Source organism: Narcine bancroftii, chromosome 6 (assembly GCF_036971445.1).
Source record: "Narcine bancroftii isolate sNarBan1 chromosome 6, sNarBan1.hap1, whole genome shotgun sequence".
NCBI lineage: Eukaryota > Metazoa > Chordata > Chondrichthyes > Torpediniformes > Narcinidae > Narcine > Narcine bancroftii.
This window is the reverse complement of record NC_091474.1, coordinates 42,140,263-42,156,195: the sequence shown is the minus strand read 5'-3', so window position 1 is coordinate 42,156,195 and position 15,933 is coordinate 42,140,263. Positions and strand designations below refer to the sequence as shown.

At 39.1% G+C, this 15,933-nt stretch overlaps 1 protein-coding gene across 6 annotated transcripts in view; it reads left to right on the top strand.

Annotated features, from left to right (window-relative positions):
- Positions 1–15,189, top strand: part of LOC138736017 (guanine nucleotide-binding protein G(s) subunit alpha) — a 327,065-nt gene extending 311,876 nt beyond the window's left edge. For all 6 annotated transcript variants that reach the window (XM_069884809.1, XM_069884811.1, XM_069884812.1 and 3 more), the window contains 5 exons: positions 654–712; positions 7,204–7,324; positions 8,593–8,723; positions 12,390–12,457; positions 13,611–15,189. In XM_069884809.1, the coding sequence (XP_069740910.1) occupies positions 654–712; positions 7,204–7,324; positions 8,593–8,723; positions 12,390–12,457; positions 13,611–13,757 (526 nt within the window). In that variant the 3' untranslated portion in view covers positions 13,758–15,189. The remainder of the gene's footprint in view (positions 1–653; positions 713–7,203; positions 7,325–8,592; positions 8,724–12,389; positions 12,458–13,610) is intronic.
- The last annotated feature ends 744 nt before the right edge of the window (positions 15,190–15,933 follow it).

Genomic DNA, 15,933 nt, shown 5'->3' with positions numbered 1-15,933 from the left:
ACCAATAAGGTGAATCTAGCAAATAGATATTTACTTGGTCACGTGGGATTTGAACTTGCATCTCAGATTGCTGCACCAGTCACTGAATCGAGGGAATGATTGGTATTGTATGCATCTTGTACCCAAAGCACCAAAACAGCTGCATAGAATAAAGACACCTGCAGTTCAAGAATGGAACAGAAATATAAATGCTTACATGAGGTTCACATTTTCTCAGGCTACCTCAAGTGATCCGTGTATTTTGAGGAGCAGGATGCATCTCCCAAAGGTCATTCATATTTTTCCTCAGTCCTTCGGCAGCACATGCACAAGTTTAAATCAAATGTCACTTTAAACTTGAATATTTGGAGCATTGTTAACTTTTTTAAAAAGTAGTTCATAGAATAGTTCTATTCACGGGAGAATTCATAGACAAATCCTGAGCGATTGTAACACAAGAAAATCAGTGATTTGGGATGAAAAAGTAACACCACAAGAATGTTGGTGGGACAGAAGTAGCAAGTAATTTTAACTTGAATATTTATTCTCACCATTTGGACACATTTTCTGATCAGGAATGGCCTTCAATTTTGATAATACTGTACTACTTTTGCATTATGCTTCAACTTGTCTGTTCATCATAAAAATTAATTCATATTTATTTCCTTTTGCAGCATGTTTGATGTTGGAGGGCAACGTGACGAGCGCAGAAAATGGATTCAGTGCTTCAATGGTAAGAGTTGAAATGAAACATGGGAGAATATACCTTGATAAAGATGTATTGCACTTGCATACAAATTGTTTGGCCATATATAACTATCAGTTTGGTAACAGGAAGGCAGGTAACAATCCAAGGAGAAAGAATGCACAATTCTCGGTAAATGTTGCGAATTCCAAGCCTGCTATCTTAGATGTAAAGGTTTAACTAAATGTTGATTTTATCCATCTCATTGTTTCTTGTGAGTGGAAGCCATACCCTGCAGAAAATCCAGTTCAACTTGTTCACTTAAACAACGTCTTGCCTCCTGGAGTCAAACTGGTGGAGTTCGAAGAAGCATGGCTATTCCCAGATCTAAAGTAATAAGTCGTGCCAAGCAAAGCACAGTTAACGCCTGCGACATCGTGCCCCTTGCAATTTCACTCTGCTGTGCATCTGTTTAGTAAATGGCATCAATTTTATAGCTCATTTAAGTACAGTGCCATGAAGTAGCATTTCATTATTGGTTTACACCATTAATTCAGCAGGCATTAATCCAAATTTGCATTACCTTTTCATTGCCACATTTACATTTGGCCAAAAGACATTGGTGCCAATTCAGGACTTGCTGCTTAGTGACATCATTTTTTACATGCTGCATGTTTTAACTTGTGGTCTTTAATTTGTCGCTTTTAGAAAGTTTATTTTGCACAAAATTGTTTCAGAAGTAGTTGAAATTTTAGTCACCATTTTGGGGAGTTTAATCTTTGATTACAGATGCTACTTCAGATCATGGAGTTTACTAAAATGAATCTAGAAGCTGTGAGAAGCGGGGATTTTCCTGAATGATATAGAAATCAAGCCAAGCAAAGAACATTCCAAAAGAAAGATATTTGGAAATACTTCAATGTCCTTCAGGCCTTGGGTTGAGATTCTGTGTGTGCGTGTAACAGAACCTTCAGTCTCAATGGGTCTATTTTCTATAATGTTTTGTATCCCGTCTTCAGAGTTTTGCCCTTTTTAAAAAAAAAAATCACAGCTCCTTGTTTGCTCATTGTCTCAATAAGACTCAGTCATTTGTGAAGTACCATGAAGCATTTCACTGGCGAAAAAGATATTCTATACATGTAACTACTTCCTCTACTGTTGCAGCTTATTCAAACTAGAATCCAATTTCTTGAAGGTCCACATTTTTTTCAATTCCACCATTTTTACACCACGAAGATCAATAATCCCCAACTTATGATCTTGTGTTTCTTTTAACCATGCATTTTCTCAAAACCATGGCCCCACACCTGAAATCATTTCGAACCATAGAACACTGCAACAGGTTTTTCCGTGATCTAGTCTGTGCTGAACTATTATTCAGCCTATACCCATTGTCCTGCACCTAAACGATAGCCCTGTATACCCCTCCTATTCATGTGCCTATCCAAATTTTTCTTGAATGTCAAAATGGAGTCCTTATTCACCACTTCAGCCGCAAGCTCATTCCATACACTCTCCATTCTCTGTATGAAGAAATTCCCCATAAACATTTCGCCCTTAACCCATCTCCTTGAACCTCAGTGGAAATAGCCTGCTTGCATTAACTCTATCCATACCCCTCATAATTTTGTGTCTTCTTTGTCTTGGCTTCGCGGACGAAGATTTATGGAGGGGGTAAAAGGTCCACGTCAGCTGCAGGCTCGTTTGTGGCTGACCAGTCCGATGCGGGACAGGCAGACACGATTGCAGCGGTTGCAAGGGAAAATTGGTTGGTTGGGGTTGGGTGTTGGGTTTTTCCTCCTTTGCCTTTTGTCAGTGAGGTGGGCTCTGCGGTCTTCTTCAAAGGAGGCTGCTGCCCGCCAAACTGTGAGGCGCCAAGATGCACGGTTTGAGGCGTTATCAGCCCACTGGCGGTGGTCAATGTGGCAGGCACCAAGAGATTTCTTTAGGCAGTCCTTGTACCTTTTCTTTGGTGCACCTCTGTCACGGTGGCCAGTGGAGAGCTCGCCATATAATACGATCTTGGGAAGGCGATGGTCCTCCATTCTGGAGACGTGACCCATCCAGCGCAGCTGGATCTTCAGCAGCGTGGACTCGATGCTGTCGACCTCTGCCATCTCGAGTACCTCGACGTTATGGGTGTGAGCGCTCCAATGGATGTTGAGGATGGAGCGGAGACAACGCTGGTGGAAGCGTTCTAGGAGCCGTAGGTGGTGCCGGTAGAGGACCCAATTTTGTGTACCTCTATTAAAACTCTCCTCATTCTCTTGTGCTCCAGGGAATAATCAAATCCTTCACGTGCAACATCCTTTTAAATTTTCTCTCTGTTCTTTCGATCATATTACTATCTTTCCTATAGTTAGATGACCAAAACACACACAATATCTGTACACAATGCTTTGGTTTATGATGGTCAAGATGCCAAAAATCTCCTTACAACCGTACCAACATGTGACATCACTTTCGGGGAATGTGTATCCATAATTTCATATGGCTCCATTTTGCCCCAATCCTCAGTTCCCTACTGTTCATTATGTATGTCCTACCTTGGTTAGTTTCCCAAAATGCAACACCTCACATTTGTTGCCATTTTACAGCCTATTTTTCCACTGGTCCAAATCCCTCTACCTGCTTGAATGCCTTCCTCACTGTCCACGACACCCCTCACATCCACTAATCTTTGTGTCATCTGCTAACATGCTGATCCAATTTACCACAGATAGCATTGATGAAGGTGACAGCAACAATGGACCTAGCACCGATCCCTGAGGCACAACACTAGAAACAGGCCTCAATCAAAGAGGCAGTCATCCACTACCACATTCTGGTTACTCCTGTAAAGCCAATGTCAAATTTAATTTACCTCCTCACCATGAAAATCAATCGACTAAAAATTTTTTGACTAACCTCCCATGTGGGACCATGTCAAAGGCCTTATTAAAGTTCATGTAGACAATATCCATTGCCTTTCCTTCATCAACTTTTCTGGTAATCTCAAAAAGCTATAATTTGTTAAACATGACCTACTATGCACAAGACCATATTGACTATCCCTAATAAGTCCCTGTACATCCAAATACTTGCATATCTGACTTCTTAGAATACCTTCCAATGAGGCCAGATTAGATCCTTTTTTGAACAATAGAATAATATTAGCTATCCTCCGGTCTTCCATCACCTCATCTGTGGCTAAGGATGTTTTATATATCTCTGCCAGGGCCTCAGTATTCTCTACACTAACTTCCCTCAAGGAATATCTTGACAGTTGCTGGTCATTTATCCATCCTTACTTGCCTCGACAGGAAGCACCTCCTCCTCTTTAACCTGCAGAGTTTCCATGACATCACCTCTTTCTTGCTTCCCTTCTGCGGACTCTGTGTCTGCTGAGAAAATATAAATGCAAAAAATCCATTTATAGTCCCTCCCATCTTTTTTGGCTCTATGCATTGTTAATGTATCTAGAGAAGCCCATAGGATTTTCCTTCACCTTGTCTGCCAAAGCATCCTCTTGTCTTCTAGCAAACCTTGTGTGTTTTTGCTGTATTTTTTATACTCCTAAAGTACCTCATTTGCTCCTTGTTGCTGACACCTTCTTCTTAATCAGCATGGGCTGGCGTAGTGGTTAGCGCAACACCTTTACAGTACCAGCATTCGGGACCGGGGTTTGAATCCCACACTGTCTGTAAGGGTTTGTGTGTTCTCCCCATGTCTTTGAGGGTTTTCCCCAGGGGCTCCAGTTTCCTTCCACTATTTGAAACATACTGGGGCTGCAAAAAAACACACAAATGCTGGAGAAATTCAGCAGGTCAAACAGTCCTTTTATGTAGCAAAGGGGAAGATGCATCAACAACGTTTTGGGCTGGTCAATTGCGTGTAATTGGGCGGCACGGACTTGTGGGCTGAAATGTCCTGTTACCGTGCTGTATGCCTAAATTTAAAATTAATTTAAATTTAAAATATAAATAAATTTAATATCCCTCATAAACTATGCTTCCATATGCCTGTTAGCTTTGTTTTTAATTCTGATAGGAACATACAAACTCTACTCTGAAAATTTCACCTTTTTAGGACTTTCACTTACAAAGCACACCCATGTGAGAAAACAACCTGTACTAGATCCTTTCACATTCCTATTATAGTAGCCCTATTATAGTATAGATGTCCCAGTCAATATGTGGAAAGTTGAAATGGCCTACCATCACAACCTTGTATTTCCTGAAGCTGTCTTCTGCCTCTGCGAAATTGCTGTTCCAGTTCCTGCTGACTATTGGGTAATCTGTAATACAATCCTTTGAATATGCTCATTCCTTTCCCATTCTTCAGTTCCACATATGTAGCTTCAGTTGGCAAGCCCTCTAGTCTGTCCTTTCTGAACACTGTTGAGACATTTCCCTGACTGTCTATGCCTCTCATCCCTCCCCCTCTATCACATCTGAAACAACAGAGAAACCCAGAACATTTGGCTGCTAGACATGCGCCTCCTGCAGCCCTTCCCTTCTGAGGCTAAGAGCCAACTACAGTGTTATTGGTCTGGCTGCTGCCTTGCCCAGATAGGTCATCCCCTTCAGCATTATCAAAGTGGTATACTTGTTGGTGAGGGGAATGGCCGGAAGGTGGCCCTGCACTTCTTTTTCCCCTTGCATCTCCATGTTCACCCATTTACTAGCTGAATCCTGCACTCTGGGTATAACCACCTGCTCAAAAAGTCTTATCTATGGCTTGGTCAGCCTCCTGGATGATCTTCAGTTCATCCAATTCCAGTTCCTTAATATGTTCTTATGGGAGCTGGAGTTAGTTGCACTTTCCACAGGTATATTTTCCACAGAAACTATCAGATTCCATGAATTTCCACAATCTACAGGAGGAGCATTCAACTGCCATATCTGCTATCACTCCTTCACTGTACTACAGGCAACCAAGACCAAATCAGGAATAACAAAAATAGTTTACATTTGTTATCTGTTTACAGTTCTCCATTTGTTTATGCTGTGTACAATTTTTGTGCATTCTGCCGAGCCTGCATAAAAAGAATCTGACTTGTATGTGATGTCATATACTCTGACAATAAATCTGAAAAGCACTTGCCCTTCTTACCTGGTTGCTTGGCCTCAGGTATTTGCCAAAGCCTTAACTCACCACTCCAACTATGGCCCACTCGCACAATAGCCGCTCCGCTTGAACATCCCTTCCTTTTATTGGCTATTGCTAATTAGCCAATGAAAAATTTTAAACAAGGTCCTGTAGTAGGTTGCTACAGTTATAGCTCAAGGTTATAACAAGAAAGAAGACTCACAAGAAGGGAGTGTAGTCGGCACTGAGTTTATCGAGATGCAGCTCTGACTTTTATAGGCTGCCGGCCGCACCACCACCGGGGCTTGGCTTGAGCAGCCCCGAATTGGACCCCCTGTGATCCGCTGACAGTGATTGGTTGATTTGTCTGCTATTACTGCAGACTATGGGAGCAGGTCTCCCATCCTGCATGCTGTTTGCACGATCGCTGCATCCGATGGCCATTTCCTGTGTCATCCCGTGGAGTGGACTGCGGACCGCTACAGTCCTACCTTTCCCAGTGCTTTTTAAAATGCTCCTCTGTTTGTTCTAAGTACCACTCTCGCAGTTCCCGACAAGAAACAAGCACCAACCTTTCCCAGTGTTTTTTAAGCTCTCCTCTTCACATTCCAAGTTCAGCTCTCGCAGTTTCCAATGAGAAACCTCTCTTCCCTTCTGAGCCACGGGGCTCATTTCTGAGATTTTCACTGAAATGGGTATTACAATTAAAAATTTTTAACATCCCAAAAGTGGTAAAGCCAGAACATTATTCACCTGATCAATAACTTGTACATTCAGTTTGCATTAATTGTTCCTCTATCTTGTCTTGATGGAGGTTAAAGACCTTTGAAAATTTGCACTGGCAAGACATTTTAAGAGTTTATTAGTGAATTCTTCATCATTTGCAACCTGCATTGAATAATTAAGTAAAATAGATTTTTGTTGACTCTGAGAGAAGGACATGTTACATTTTTCCAATTGTTTCTCTTCACCAAATTGGCTAAAATTTGTTCAGATAAAATTGATAATCAGTATCCGTGTGGCATCTGCAGACAATATAGTAAATATTCCTTCAAATAGATTTTGTGACGCAAGTACATTGTTATGATCACTTACTATTTAGCAAGCAGCTTTTCTTTGACAATTCTCTCAACTTTGTCATGCGATTTGTTCTCAGAATTCCAATTACTCTGCATTCCACCATGTAATACCTCAATCTTGCTTTCTATTTTTCTGCTTACATGCTTAACATTGCATTTTCATAGCTTCTAACCTTGCATTATCCCTCAGTCTCTACATTTCTTCACCTTCAGAATCTTTTCCGCTGCTCGCACAACCTAGCTTGCAATACTGCTGTAGTTGCTGCACTGTACATGTATTTTCTGAAATAATTGATTAGTTCTGTTTCATACTATCTTGTGTTCATTTCTTACTGTTCTGATCATTTTGATGTCTGACCAGTTACAATTTCTTTGCTGTTTTGCATCTAGATGTCACTGCTATCATATTTGTGGTGGCTAGCAGTAGCTACAACATGGTTATAAGAGAGGACAATCAGACCAATCGCCTCCAAGAAGCTCTCAATCTGTTCAAAAGCATCTGGAACAACAGGTAAATTAGTAACACTTTTAATATTTATATTTGCATTGAGATATGGTGGGGGGGAAATGTCCACTTTGTGGATTCCATAAGGTTGTTTACCCAGCTTTGCTTTTGTTCTTAACCTTAATTTTTAAAAGTTACTAATATTTCTAATTGTTCCAACAACCATAGCTGGTCTTTGGGACAGGCAAAAGAATTCCAGATTCTCATTACAACACAGAAACAGTTCCTTAAGCTGATCACATCCATGGTGACCCTTTTGCCCATCCACCCTAATTGTATTGCTTGCACTGCTTTGCCTTGCCTTGCCTTGCTTTACTGTGCCTCTAAAACATTGGATATTTATTATATAATTGCAATGTTTGATCTATTTATCTATCCTTTACAAGTCTGAATATTTATTTATGTTTCCTTTATGTTAGTGCTTTTTTGACTCGGTGCATTAAGGTTATTGTTGATGTACCTGTGTGACTGCAGAATTTCAGTGCATCTTTTCAGTTGTACTTGTTTATATGACAATAGCTCTCATATTACATTCTTGTACATCTGATCCTATCAGCTACTCTGTGATTTTTCTTAAAAAATTAACCTCCTTTCGGTTCCCAAATCCTATGCATTCTTGTCTTTGTTTTTTTTCTGCCATATAGAGGAAAAAAATGACCAAGATGTGTGTTTTGCATAATTATGTGCACTCGGACTCCTCTACTCCAGAATAAGCAAGCCCAGCCTATCCATGCCCTCCCCATAACTAAGGTCCTTCAATCAGGACAACATCCTGATGGTTTTTGTCTGCACTCTCTCAAGTGCCATCAATTCTTTCCCGTAGTGTGACAAAATTAACGTCCAAATTTTCTTCCATGTTTAGTCTCGTTTCAATCTTTTGAACAATTCCAATGAAACTTTAGCAAGTTCACAGAATGAAATGTGAAATCATTGGGCCTAATCATTGTTTTTACCAAGTAGCCACATAACATTCCATCTCTTGTATTTTATGGTCAATGTCAATATAAATTTGTGGGGTACAAGAAAAAAATGTGATGGATTAATTAAGATAACATTATCATCAATATCAATTGTTAATCTCAATTGCTTTTGGAATTTTCAAGTGGAGATCGCTTTTAGAATGGGCAAGAAGTTAAACAAGGGTTAAAAAAAATACAATGTGCTAAAAATGAAGCAAAGTGAATTTTGAATAAATCAAATTCTGTATCGGCTAAATTCAGGATTAAGTTTTTTTAATGTAGCATTGGTGATTGAATGGTTTTTCTTTAAACTAGGTGGCTGCGGACCATTTCTGTAATTCTCTTCCTCAATAAGCAGGATTTGCTGGCAGAGAAAGTGCTGGCAGGGAAATCCAAAATAGAGGACTACTTTCCTGAGTTTGCTCGCTACACGACACCAGATGATGGTAAGCACTTCATTTTAAATGTTGGAATTGTTCCTCTTTATCGTGAAGTTCTTCACATAAATATGATTTCTTGTAGGAAAGCTCTTACCTTCTATTTAACCGTCCATTCTGGAGCAACTGAGCAGCATTTAACTGACCATGCAGGGAGAAGAACAAGCTCATGTTCTCTTCTTCTCCTTCGAAAGAAGCAAATGGGACTTTTGTTTTTGAAGTGTAGTGTGGGGAGCAAGAGAATCCCTAATTCCCCTCTTAAAATAGCAGGCATCTAACATGAAGATTTGAAACACAAAATGTTGTTGTTGATATAACATATGGCAGTCTAACTTTAACTTGTTGAGGCCAGATAACAGCTCTCCGACACCTTCTCTTACTTACCACTTGAACAGGACCATTGAGGTCTCTTCTACGTCAGAGGGACTGGAAGAAGGCTAAGAAATTGTTCGTTGAGCACCTCAGCTCTGTCCGCATGGGATCTCCCAGTGGCTATCCATTTAATTTCTCCATCCCATTCCCATGCTGAATTGTCTGTCCACTACCCAACTAAGATCACCCAGAGATTGGAGGAACTATGCATCTTATTGTGTCTGGGCACAGCATTAACATTGACTTCTCTGGTTTCTGATAGGCAAACCCCCTCCCCATTTCCATTCCCCCATCTCTCTCATTTCCTATCTCTGTTTCCTTTCTTCCAGCTCTGCGTTCACAGAGCTACTCCCTCCCCAGATCAATTCTCATCTTTTCTTTCCTGCCCTCCTATCCATGTTCATTTATGGCCTTTAGGCTGTTGGCCCACGCTCTTCCTCCTGTCCCTTCTTCCCTCCCCCTCTTCCTACTTTTCATTCAGGTGCCTGCTCATTCTTCGATGAAGGTTTGCAATTTTGTGTGTTTCCAACATTCACAGTGTCTGCAGACTTTTTGGTTGCACAAGGATCCTGGTTACCAGAGATGAATGAGCAAGGGATATAACCTGGCAGCTTGATCTTGAGTCTGGGAAGGAAATTTCCACCCAGCATCATATTCAAGCTTATCTGTCATCCAATTGTTCCAGTACCACCCAACAAAACAGTGTTCTCTGGACTACAGTGCAGAACAGTGCAAAACATCCATACAAATGCAGTACATAGGTACATAATTTTTTTTTTAATGTGTTAATAAATTACTAAGTAGAGTTGATGGAAAGTTATTTTCGCAGTAATTTGACAACCTCACTGGCTGTAGGAAGAAGCTCTTCCTCAACCTGGTGGTTCTGGCTCTGATTCTTCTGCACCTTTTTTCCTGATGGGAGTAGCTGCGTTTTGGGGTAGGAGGGATCCTCCTTGATTTTGTGAGCCCTCTTTAAACAACGGACCTGGTATATCACATCAATTGGGGTGGGGGGCAGTGAGGGGGAGACCCCAGTGATCCTCTCTTCTGCTTTTATGCTCCTGCAATCCAGTTCTCTACAGCAGCTCTGCCGCACTGTGATACAGCCAGCCAGGATGCTCTTGAAAGAGCTCCTGCAGAAAATTGACAGGATGGTGGCCGGCAGCCTCGGCCACCTTAGCCTTTTATGAAAATGCAGTCGCTATTATGTCTTCTTGACAAGTTAGGAGATGTTGAATGTCCACGATAGGTCACTTCTTAAGTAGTCTCCAAAGAACTTGTACTCTACACTACTGAGACTTGATGTGTAGTGGAGGGTGTTCATTTGTGGTCCTTTTGAAGTCCACAATCATCTCCTTTGTCCAGTACTTGTTGAGATTTGGGTTGTTATTCTGACGCCATTTCACGAGATTTTCCATCTCTTCATTGATGAGGCCAACTACTGTCATCAGGTGACTTTCTTTGAACCAATTGATTTTAAGATTATTGTGATTAATTATGGTGTAATACTTTCTCCAGTACACGCACCACAGATATAGAACTATTTCTTACAAGCAGTAGTTTAAAATAAACTTTCTGAATGTTTGTATTCTTCAAGTTTTTTTTTTTGCCAGTGCATTAACAATTGGGGATAAAAACTTGGATTTGAAATTGAATGTGTGGTATATTTCTTAGTAGTTAAAATGAAAGTGAGAAGTTTATAATGTTTTGGTAAACTCAATACTGACCTAACTTATTAACCATTCAATTGCATTTTATACAATCCTGTGCTCTTGGTAATAAGCCAGATGCAACAGAATGGAATGACTAGTTCTAAATCTGTGGCTCCGTGAAATATATCCCAGAAAAGAGTAGCAGGAATTAACTGTGATATAAACAGAACTTGTAAGCTATGTCTATTTGATGTAACCCATAAATATCCTCAATTCAATGCTGTGTTCATTCTTTGCATCCTCTGTAAACAACCTGTTCTGCAAATGTTATGACATGAAAAAATCTAATTTTTTTTTTTTAAGATTTTTTTTTTAATTTTTTTTATTTTTCACACCATAAACCACGTTAGCCATGATATACACTTTTTCTTTTTCACACATATGCAGTGACTTTTTCTCCCCCCCCCTCCCTCCTCCCAAGCCACCCCCCCACCCCCCCCTCTCATCCATTTTAGGTATACAATCTAGGTTGCATTAAGCCAGTCAGACAATGTTGTCATTCAACAAAAATACACCAGAAATTCTACTGAGTCCATTCTTTTCTTTTCTTCTCCTTCCATCAACTTAGGTAATGATTGTCCCCGGTAGGTTTTCGCTATTGTATTTAATGTAAGGCTCCCATACTTGTTCGAATATTTCAATATTATTTCTTAAACTATATGTTATTTTTTCTAATGGAATACATTTATTCATTTCTATATATCATTGTTGTATTTTCAAATTATCTTCCAATTTCCAGGTTGACATAATACATTTTTTTGCTACGGCTAGGGCTATCTTAACAAATCTTTTTTGTGCATCTTCCAAGTCAATTCCAAATTCTTTGTTTTTTATGTTACTTAGGAGAAAGATCTCTGGATTCTTTGGTATATTGTTTTCTGTTATTTTATTTAATATCTGATTGAGATCAAATTTTTCTTCAAGTAGCAAAGCTTATCGTATGGGAATAGAGGTTGAGTTGGAATTTCTCAACAGGAGAAGACTTTTTAAGACGGGATGTAAAAAATGGTGTGTTGAAAAAATAGATGTATATACAAACAGAATGTTTAAAATAAATGCTGTAACTTGATCTTCAAACATTCTTTATAGTGTAAAATCCTAGGCAGAGTGTTAGAGTTTTTAAATATCATGCAATTTCAAAATCTGCATTTTCAACATAATCAATTTTTTTAAACTTCCTCGCATGTTTAAAATGTGGGAGTTATTGGTTAGATTTAAACAGTGCAGAGTAACAAGCAAAAGAGTGGAGTTACAGAAATGCACAGAAACTGCAGATGCTGGGATCTTGAGCAAACAAGGACTTCAGCAGGTCAGACAGCATCCATGGGTTGAAATGGTCAAACTTTTCAAGATTGGAGCAGTTTCTTTCTTCCCCATAATAACTACTGACAACTGGTGCATGGCTCAACTTCATGGTCATTTCTTATAGGAAATAAGCTATCACTTGATTTGTTGAAAGTTAGAAATCTCTGAAATGTTCTACTGTTTCACACAACTCTGGGCAACGTAGATACCACCTGCTTGTACATGTGACTATAAATTGATACTTACCTGTATACTCTCTCTTTGTTACTGCAACATTTTTTAACAGCCTCACCAGAACCTGATGAAGATCCAAGGGTCACGAGGGCCAAGTACTTCATAAGAGATGAGTTCCTGGTAAATAAGCATATTTCTCTATTTTTAAAATTTCTGGAATACATTATAATTAGTCATTTTTAAGATTATAATCAAATTTAAAATCCATTTGTCCTCTGTTTCTAACTGTTGCCCTGTGCAATCCCCATTATTCCCCTAACTTTCTGAACCTCTGACCTGGAGTCACAGAAGAAGGTCACTTGGTCCATTAACTCTGCAAATTCTTATTTCAAGTACTTTTCCAATTTCCTACTTTAATCTCACTCCAAACTCTTCATAATCTCACACAGCCCCGCACAATCCTGCACCCAGTAATTGTTGTCTTTGTGATATTAGTCCTGCTCTCAGGTGTTGCCTTCCTTAACATCTAATGCTAAGGAGCTTATTTTACACACATAAGTGTAATGCACATATGCATCAAAACTTGCATTGGACATCAGATTTTAAGGAAGGGGAGTCTAGGCACCCACCAACATAACTCCACCTCCTACTTTTAGAAAATGTATGTTTAATTGTTTATTTTTGATTGACTACAATGTAGATGTCTTGTTCAGCTTTGCATCTCAAATACTGTAGTCCCTGTGAAATGATTCAGAATTTCTGTCATTAAAAATAAGCTGTCACTCATACATAAACTCAATATTGTGCCACTATCAGTGCACAACATGAATGGCAAGATCTGATGATTGGGCAGCTTTATAAACTTCATCTGTGGATATGTGTCAGCATTTTTACTGTAAGAGGTGTTTTTGGAATACTGGCAGAAAAATCCACAAAATGGTATGTTGTTTCTTTAAAAATGTTTGATATGCAGTGCTTAATTTTCAATGTCTATTTTCTAAAACATTCATTACCAAAGCAATTTGTAAACATAGGGTTATTTAAAAATACATTTCAAGCTTTGTGCATTAAACTCTCTGGATGTCTTGCCAAATAAATAAAATCATTAGCTGCCAGTGTTATTGTTCCAGAGAACACAATCAACAGAAACAAATTATAGACCCCAACGAATTTCCAAGTCTCCACAATCCAGTGGTGAAATGTATCCACCGCATGACAACTTTGGAAAATGACTGTCCAAGATGAACGTTGATTGTAACTACCTCTTTTGCAGAGTAAAACCTGGTGTAAAATAACTTGTGTCGTACTTAAAAGGTGTACTTTTGCGTTACAGAGAATCAGCACAGCAAGTGGCGATGGAAGACATTACTGCTACCCTCATTTCACATGCGCAGTGGATACTGAGAATATCCGCAGGGTGTTTAATGACTGTCGGGACATTATTCAACGTATGCACCTTCGTCAGTATGAGTTATTGTGATGAGAAGCACTTGTCTCTGTGTCTTGGACTCTTTATTTCTCATTTGACTTGCCCACACAGGGTGGAAGAGAACTGGTGCAGTCTCTCTTCGAATGCACCCCTCCACTTTTCTCCCTGCTGGACAACAGCAGCACTTTTTTGCTTGCCTCTGTCCCTTGGACAGTGTGAGGTGGCATCACCTAAATGGCCATTTCTGTGTGGGTTTCCCTACTACTTTAATGAAACCCCAATCAAAACGCCCAAAACAAGGAGTACTTGAAGGATTTTAAAACAACAAAAAAATCTACATATAATTTGGGAAATGCCTTGTCCGAGGTAATCAGCGCTGTTGTGGGCTCGCATCAACCCATAATGTCGAACATGTATCCATTCACAGCAAAAGGAAATGTGAAGGTAGCAAGACATGCTGAAGACTAGACCTACTGTGATGTTATCCAGGCCTGACAAGGTGTGGAACGGAGATGCTGAATCCCTGCAGATCTGAACAGTGCAAAAAAAAAGAAATCCACTTTAAGACCCCCACTACATTTTAGAGGGGAATTTTTAAGAAAAAGTCTTTGGCAGTCCTTGGATCTAGATTGTGATGAACTGCTTTTGGGCTGTGATTGTAGAATGAATTAACCACACACACTCTTTTAGTTCTCCACAGGTGAACCTTTGAGCTTTGTTCATTATCTTTCACCCAATGGTTTTCCTTTCCCGTTTCTTCTGGCATCCTCAAATCCCTGCCACACTATTGTTCCTCCACTTTCCTTGTTTATTTCACTGCTGGATTATTATTCTTGTACAGACTGTAAAATGTATTATTTTGTACAACTTTATTGAAAATAACTTGTAGAAGATCTTTGTGCCTTGATTATGGCTGTACCTGTAAAATGAGCTAAGATGTAAGTATGTTTGATTGCGCTGTACAGCTTTGTCAGCCCTATCTGCAGCATTAGCTCAAGGTAGGGACTTTATCTGTAGTTTAGTTTTTTTTTCTGGTTTATAAAGAAGGAAAAATGCTGTTTAGTATATATATAAAAAAGTACAAAATTGTGCAAATTAACCACTTCAGAAGAGTGAGATCTTTAACAAGTGACCAGACATTGCAGCATCATTTGCTTTTTTTTAATTTTAGCTTTAACTCATTTCAGTCTATCCAAATGCAAACATGGCTTGTTTCTACATAAACCAAATTTTGCTACAAATTATAAATGCTAGTCTTTGGTCATTCATAGTCCTTTAGAGAGGGAATAAAGGAAAAAAAAACATGTAGGCATTGTGTGAACATGGTGAACATCAGATCTGGCTCCTCTGGACCAATCAACAGCACCTGTATAATGTTGGTATAGTTAATACCAAGCAAGGCAGAATCCCTTGTATTTGGCCTCAGAATTCCAGTTGCAAATGACATTTTTATTTCTCTTTTAATAAAGAGATACTTAGAAAATTTTGTTTATATATTAACTATACAGTAGCATCAATTGAAGACGTGTGGATTTTTTTCTTAAACTTGAATAATTTATGCAAATTATATGCTCAGAACAAGTTGTGGTACAGTACAAAAAAGCAAAAATCACTGTAGCAATAAGAAAGCATGTAATTTTAGTAACTACTACACTGCTTTATATTTTATACTTAGGTGTTTTGTCTCTGTGAGTATGTTACTTTTTCATGTCGAAGATTACCTGTACAATTTGTACAAAGTCTAAATTACAGTTGTAATAACAGATCTAGTACAGTGTTAGCCTATATTACTCACCTCTCCCCATCTTCTTTCTCTACCCCATTCCCCATTTTATTTCACAGTGCTATTAATATTGCACAGGCCTAACTCTATGACCCATCCTGGAACCCTTCACAAAAAGCACTGTGTGATTCTGGTGAAGGCACGTCCAATGAAGTTATTTGCAGCAAATGGGAACCACTGAGAAAGATTATAGATGATGTGACATTGGGGTGAAATGATCCAGAAGCTTCAAATTGATGACATTTTCCACAACTGATGTGTTGTTTTTGGTTCAGAATTGAAGTGTTACCTCCAAATACCCAAAACTGCTTTTTGATTAATATTTGAAACGTAGTTACTTAAGTCTAAAAATATATTCAACTAATTTAATGCATCGTGGTGTCCTGGAGGTGGCTTATAATCATGTTGGTTAAGTGATACATTTTACTAAGAAACAAGATAAAG